Below are 7,343 nucleotides of genomic sequence, written 5' to 3' on the forward strand. Positions count from 1 at the left end.
TTTGTGGTTGTAAACAGGTATCTCAATTTAAACTCTGCCAAACTGAAAATTATTTGGGGGACAAATTTCACATGAGAAATTCCAGATGGCTCAAGAAGAGATCAATTGATTCCTTACTTCTTGGGGTGTACTTCAGAACTGACTTACCCTGACAAGTCCAGGGGGAAGCAGTTCTGATCAGTGATATGTTCTGTTTGTCAATGGTGGATTTGTTCAACAAATGACCGTGAGGCCTTATGATGGCATACTACAGAGCCAACAGAAAAGAATGATGTAAGTTCACATGGACGGATGTAGAAGGGTCTCCAGCATGAATTATTGAGAGGTAAAAGCAAGGCGTAGATCAGAATATTAAAAAAGATCTCAACTATATTCTTGTATATGCATTAATTGTTTTGTTCTGGAAGAATACACAAGGGACTGTTAACAGCCTAAGTGTGAAGGGATGACGAATTTTCTTTTTATGTGTTTCCGAACTGCTTTACTGTTTTTACCATGTGCAAGTGTTATTTATATAATAAAAATTAACCAGCTTTTAAAGTAACACTGTGGACCTCTTAAGGTCAAGAGAGAAGACCAGCTCCTAAAGCTTCCCAGGTGGAAATCACCTTGCAGGCAGCTCTCTGATAGCTGCATTTCAGGGTGGCTTTGTTGCATTCTTCTTGGACCTACTAACTCTCATAAAGAAAGACAAATGTTCCTTCGTTATGATAAATGGCCCTGAAAGCGAGCTGCTTACAAAATAAAGAGAAGGTCAAATCCAGAAAAACAAAAACTCTGAATAAGTCAAAGATTGGAACATCAAGCGTGGCAAGTGACTCGGAGCTGTACATGAATGAGTGACCCATGACAACATTTCAGACAGCACTCAGCTAGACTTGACTCTAATTGCTTTAGGTTTATTCTTACAGAATCATTTTGGGCTATAAAGGGTTACTCAATCTGTATCATATTTTTTTCCATTTTAAGAAGAAAATAATATGCTATAACAGTAATTGCAAATGTGGGTATTTAAAAGTTCTCCAAATGCATTTCTTGTGAACCTTAAGGTCTATACAGGATTGGTGGGGCGCTGCGGTCCACACCTGTAATCCCAGCACTTTGGGAGGCCAAGGTAGGCAGATCGCTTGAGCCCAGGAGTTGGAGACCAGCCTAGACAACACAGGGAGACCCTGTCTCTACAAAAAAAATTTTTTTAATTAGCTGGACATGGTGGCGCGCACCTGTAGTTCCCACTACTCGGGAGACGGAGGCAGGAGGATTGCTCGAACCCAGGGAGGTCGAGGCTGCAGTGAGCTGTGATTGTACCACTGCACTCAGCCTAGGCTACAGAGTGAGGCAGTGTCTAAAAAAACAAAGAAGTCTATACGGTATTGAAATGCCATTATTATTTATTGAAATGCTGTCTCTCCATCTGAGTAAGCACCTTGAGAGCTAGTCCATTTACTTCATTTCTCTATCCTTAGCAATTTTCTTGGCATATAACACATATTCAATAACTTTCTGTGTGTGTATTTAGATGTCTTTTCTAATTCTTCACTCAGCTAACTTCACAAGTATTTATGGAGTACTTCTTATGTGCCAGGCATGACACTAGTACTTCTATGTAGATATGCATGCACACTTCCTTGTGTTTTCCTGACATCCAAACAAGAAGGTCCCACCCACTGCATTTGGTTCCCACACATACCACAGAACTGAGGCTGGGAGTTGGAGTCCCGTTCCTTCCAATATATCCTGTATTGGAGGAGGCAGCCCATTTGTTCCTGGACTGGAATGCTGTTCCATGAAATTAAAACGCTCCCCTTTTCCTCTGTGATGGCATTAATGTGGGGGCCACTCCGTGGTGCTGTAAAGTAGGGCACAGGAGGCTTCTGTCACCCTATAAATCCAAATCATTAAACTGAAGCAAAATTTGGCAAAAGGTCCCAAGACTCACCTTCGTGCTTAGAGTTACCCAGGGTGGAACTGCATCCTCCTTGATACCCTGAGAGTGCATACACATGGATTTCATAACAGATGTAGGGTTTTACATTCTCTGCAAGGAAAAGGGAGTTCCTATAACAGCTGCATGACTACCGGTGAAAGGGAGCCATTTTAATATCTGATACAAATGCCTTCAACGTGTTTCTTGTCTTTTCCTAGTTGCTTGAAAGATGGTTCAAGCACCATCTGGACTGATGACCTATGTTACAAATTCTCAGCATCTGATTTGCCATGACGTTGGCTTCTAGAAGTCACCGCTCCCAACTTCAAAGGACAAGATCAGCCAACCAACCAATGAACCTGAGCTTCTTTCCATATAAACAAACGGGGTCACCATGAATAAGAAGGAGACAAAAGCTATTTGAGTTCCAACGCGGATTTAAATATAACCACACACACACATGCACTCAGACTGCTTTTTAAACAAACAAAACAACTTGCCCTCAAGAAAAAAGAAATTTGATTTCTGCAAATAAAGCATTTGCTTTTTACAGGAACGTGAAGCTGGAATTTTGCAGGCATAGAAGCTGAATGGCTTTTCTAATTCCGTGATGCTTATCAAGATCTGACAGGGCAGATGACACACTCAGGCATGACTAACCAGGGCGCTCTGGGTGCAATCCGACCCTTTGTTACTCTACCTCCTCTCCCTCTATATTCCAGTTAGATTTCAATTGCTTCACAGCCTGGAAGATTTAAAAGGTACTTGGGAATGTGAATGCACCTTCCTGGCTTTTAAAGCACCACTTGCAATTATCTGTCTGTTACGCAGCAAGTTTTTCTTCATCTATTGGCAAGTCTTTCTTCCCCACCAAAATTCCTTATTTTCATGAATCTCAGATTTCTACTGCTTGTAAATGAAAGGCCCCTTTCATAGATATCTCTCATGATATACTTTTACATTCCAAATGAACATTTAAAGGAAAAAGAGAAATAACTCCTACTAGGTAACTATAGTATCAGGGAGTCAAAGTAAGCACCCTCTCCAGTATTGATTAATGCCCTGCTGGTAGGTAGCCAGTGTCCTCTACATTGACAATTTATGAGGGTTTAATGTTTTTTTTCAGGAAGCATAATTTTGTTTCATAGAATAATTTATTAAATTATGTGTATTATATATGAAAATCCATTGCCTGTTAAATATCCCAGCAAATAGCACATAAAGCTCAGTTGTGCAACAGTGCTGTCAGAAGAGACCATGACAAGATCAAAGCACATGCCATGGGTAAATTCCAGTTCGAGTTCATGAACCAAGTGAAGTGGAGAAAAGGACACAGCTTAGTACGGAAATCCAAAGATTCCTCGTGGGTGGCATTGACACCAAGAAGCCCAAAGGGCAACACAGAATATGAAATCATATTTCAGGTGAGAGGAGCCCGTGAGTAGCTTTCAGCCCCCAGTGCCTGGCTGTTCTGCCCCTAGTGGTGAAAGGGGCCGACCAACCACTGCCTTGCGGAAGCATGGGAGTTCCAGATGAGCCCATTAGGCAGACAGTTCCATTGTGTTTTGCCATGCAAGATGTGAGTTCAGGGCAGAGGCCTTGGCAAGTGCTGCATTAGAAGCTGTGTTTTCTTCTTGTGAATGGCTCACCTTTGACGGAGGAGAGAAGACAATGTGGCCCGTAACTCAGCAGACATTTCCCTTCCCACCAAGAGTAGAGCCTTCCTAGCAAGCTTGTTGCTCAGTTCTGGCCTCAGGAACTCCTGTTTGACTGGCTGATTCTTGTATGAACGCTCTCTAACAATATCTGCTCCCCACCTCAAAACTTTCAGTGGATGAAGCCTATACTTCTAAGGCTTTTATTTCCTTTCTAGAGTCTGACTCCAATTTCTAGGCTCATTTCCCACCATTCCCATACATACATATGTACCTAGTACCCTTCAGCAAAGTCCCTGTCCCCATGTTTATAAACCATCCCTTAGGTGGTCTTTCTGCAGAAAGCTAATTTCACCTCTTAAGTGTGGGAGAAGGCATAACATTAAATGACCAGTAACGGGGACGAAGAGGACGGAAGAGGGCCCCCAACAACTCTAGACATCAGGGAAGGTTTTGTAGACACTGTGATGTTATGCATTTGTAAAAGGAGTGGCTGTATATGGTCAGAAGCATTTTCATCCAGACAGGGCAGAACTAGTCTATAAACCAACCTATAAACCAGGAGCCGGGCTGTATTCTAGCCCACTCCAAAACGCCCACATCTGCCCCAGGCTGGTGAAAATCAGTAACGATGAGTGATCTTACTGACTAGAGGGGGCCATTTTGAATTCATGATAAGCATGAATTGCTTAATTTTTAAGTGTTTATTCCAGACTGTAACATCAACATAAACTAATAGCTAACCAAGTGTTTCCAAGCAGGGGAACAACTTTAAAGTTATTTTATTCATGAGTACATTAACTTCTTTTTTTTTCTTTTTCGGAGATGGAGTTTCACCCTGTCACCCAGGCTAGAGTACGATCTCAGCTCACTGCAACCTCCACCTCCCGAGCTCCAGTGATTCACCTGCCTCAGCCTCCTGAGTAGCTGGGATTACAGGTGTGCACCACCACACATGGCTAATTGTTGTATTTTTAGTAGAGACAGGGTTTCACCATGTTGGTCAGGCTGGTATTGAACTCCTGGCCTCAAGTGATTGGCCTGCCTCGGCCTCCCAAAGTGCTGAGATTACAGACATAAGCCACCATACCCAGCCTAGTATATTGGTTTTATTCAATGAATATTATAACTAAAGTGTATAAAGACACTTACTAAGTAGGGAAAACATCTCTCTTGCCATATAATTCAAACTATCCCACAGGAGTAAGTCCTGATACAGCTTTTAATAATGTTTACAATTTCATAGCAGCTTAAACTTTGGTAAATGCTTTTCTACTCACTATTTCACCTGATTTGGTGGGCGTAACAGCCCTGAAGAAAACTGGTTCTACTGCAAAAACTCTAGTGATAGGGAACACACTGTTTGACAGGTAATCGATTGTCCCATTAGAGACCATCGAAGGCAGGAAAGTTCTTTTTCAAAATTGAACTGATAGATACTTCTTTTATAATTTCCACACAGCGCTTTAATTTTTCTCTGCAAAGCAGCAAAGGAAACATACTCTCTTGTGTGTAATGTCAAAGCCAGCAATAGCCATCAAGCCGTCCCATTCCCATGCCCATCTAGAATTCTCTTTTCTAGATTAAATGGTTTCCAGATTCAAAGTTCCAGGCTCCTAATAATCTGCCCATCTTCCTCTGGATGCTTACTAGGTTATCTAGGCAGCATTTTTTTTTAAGTGTAGTGATTAAAAATGAACCTGCTAGAAGTCTGAGCAGCCGGACTATAGAAGGGGTACACAGTTAAGGATGGACTCATGTATTATCATGCAGTGTGCTGTTTATTTCATTTGTGTAAATCTTGTCACCTTAAGCAGGGTGTGTATATCCTCCTAGACAGGTATAACGATTGTTATGGTGTGATGGAAACATTCTAGGATTTAGAGCTTGACCTTAAAATATTAGCTCTGTCTCATGTAATAATAATAATGATGATGATAGCTAAATTACTGACCCCTTAAAATGTATTAGGCACTGTTCAAAATGTTTTCCTTGAAGTAATTCAGTTAGTCTTCATAATAACCCAATGTGGTAGGTAATATTATTATCCCCATTTTTCAGATGAGGAAATTGAGGCACAAAGGGGTAAAGTAACCTGCCCTAGATTGCCCAGAGCCAAGACTCAAACCCAGGTAGTATGGCTGCAGAGCCAAAACTTTAAACCACTGATTCAATTCAGTGCTGAACTTATGCTTGACAATGACATTAACTAAGTTCTGTCCAGTCATTTAAATATATTCTCAGATGGGTTCTCTCACTTGATTCTAGCCATTTGATTCTAACCACTGACAGATTAAGAAACTGAGGATTAGAAATACCAATTGTCATATAGATAATTCTGGATTATTACACAATTAATAAGCAGCAGAATTGGGAATGTAAGACTTCCTGGTTTCTTCATTTATACAATGGTCATGCGGACTCTTATTTTATTTTTATTTTTTTTAATTTTGAGATTGAGTCTCTCTCTGTCGCCAGGCTGGAGTGAAGTGGCACAATCAGCTCACTGTGACCTCAGCCTCCCGGGTTCAAGTGATTCTCCTGCCTCAGCCTCCCGAGTAGCAGGCACTACAGACGTGTGCCACCACGCCCAGCTAATTTTTGTATTTTTAGTAGAGACAGGGTTTCACCATGTTGGCCAGGATGGTCTCAATCTCTTGACCTCGTGATCCACCTGCCTCGGACTCCCAAAGTGCTGGGATTACAGGTGTGAGCCACCACGCCCAGCCCATACTGACTCTTACTGAACATGATTGCTTTGAGAGTTATTAAATAAACGAATTCCCCAAAATAAAGGTGTCTATTACACTGGTCAGTTAACTTAGCTCTCAGCCATACTTGTTTGGTTCAATTATTCATTCATCTTCTTTGGCACTGTGCTAGGGATATGGATTTTTCATAAATAATGGAGTTTTTAGTTAACCAGTTGGTCATTTATGTCTGCAGTGGAGTATTCTAAAGTGCTGCTGGATAGACTCTAGGTCATCAGTCTCTCCTACTATGTAGCCACCTGTAATTGAAGGCAGGGTCCTGGCTCTTGCCTACAGTTTCCCCAAACAAATGTGAACTTAGTAACCCTCCGAAGGAAGATGAACAATTAGGTACCTGAAATCAGAGCAGACACATTGTAGGGGGGACTCCGCAGCCAGTTCAGAGGGACCTGTGTGTCGCCCGTTGGATGGAGCTCTCTCCATTCCACCACGTACTCCTGAACAGCAGAGGGAGCCTTCCTGGGAGGCTGCCAAATCACCCGAATGCTGTCCTTGCCCTCTGAGTTTGCAGAGACCTGATGAGGAGCCAGCAACCCTTTATCAGTCAGAAAGAGGAGAAACAAAATTTAAAAAAAGAGGAAGGATAATGATTTAAAAAACAGCAACAAAAACCAAACGGCTTATCCCAGCAAAGTTTTAGGAAGAATCTATTTACTTTTAAAGGCTTTGGAGTCACAGATTTAAGTTAATTCAATTTTCTCAGTTCATGGAGAGCTAACATCAGCTTGTTCAAACATTATGTAAAATGTTATGTGTAGAATTATTTTCCCCTTCACCTTCCATTCCTTTCTCTCTCCCTCTTTTCCTTTCTTCCTTCCCTTCCTTCCTCCTTCCTTCCTTCCTTCCTTCCTCCTTCCTTCCTTCCTTCCTTCCTTCCTTCCTTCCCTCCCTCCCTCCCTGCCTCCCTCCTTCCTTCCTTCCTTCCTCCCTCCCTCCCTCCCTCCCTCTCTCTCTCTCTTTCTTTCTTTCTTTCTTTCTCTCTCTTTCTCT

At 41.9% G+C, this 7,343-nt stretch overlaps 1 protein-coding gene across 3 annotated transcripts in view; it reads right to left on the reverse strand.

The window, feature by feature from the left end:
* IL12RB2 (interleukin 12 receptor subunit beta 2) overlaps positions 1–7,343 on the reverse strand; it is an 88,888-nt gene that overhangs the window by 19,849 nt on the left and 61,696 nt on the right. For all 3 annotated transcript variants that reach the window (XM_037739930.1, XM_037739928.1, XM_017532331.2), the window contains 3 exons: positions 6,688–6,888; positions 1,940–2,038; positions 1,691–1,849 (listed from right to left, as the gene is read on the reverse strand). In XM_037739930.1, coding sequence (XP_037595858.1) covers positions 1,691–1,849; positions 1,940–2,038; positions 6,688–6,888 — 459 coding nt within the window. The remainder of the gene's footprint in view (positions 1–1,690; positions 1,850–1,939; positions 2,039–6,687; positions 6,889–7,343) is intronic.

Source organism: Cebus imitator, unplaced genomic scaffold (assembly GCF_001604975.1).
Source record: "Cebus imitator isolate Cc_AM_T3 unplaced genomic scaffold, Cebus_imitator-1.0 Scaffold3, whole genome shotgun sequence".
NCBI classification, from domain to species: Eukaryota; Metazoa; Chordata; class Mammalia; order Primates; family Cebidae; genus Cebus; species Cebus imitator.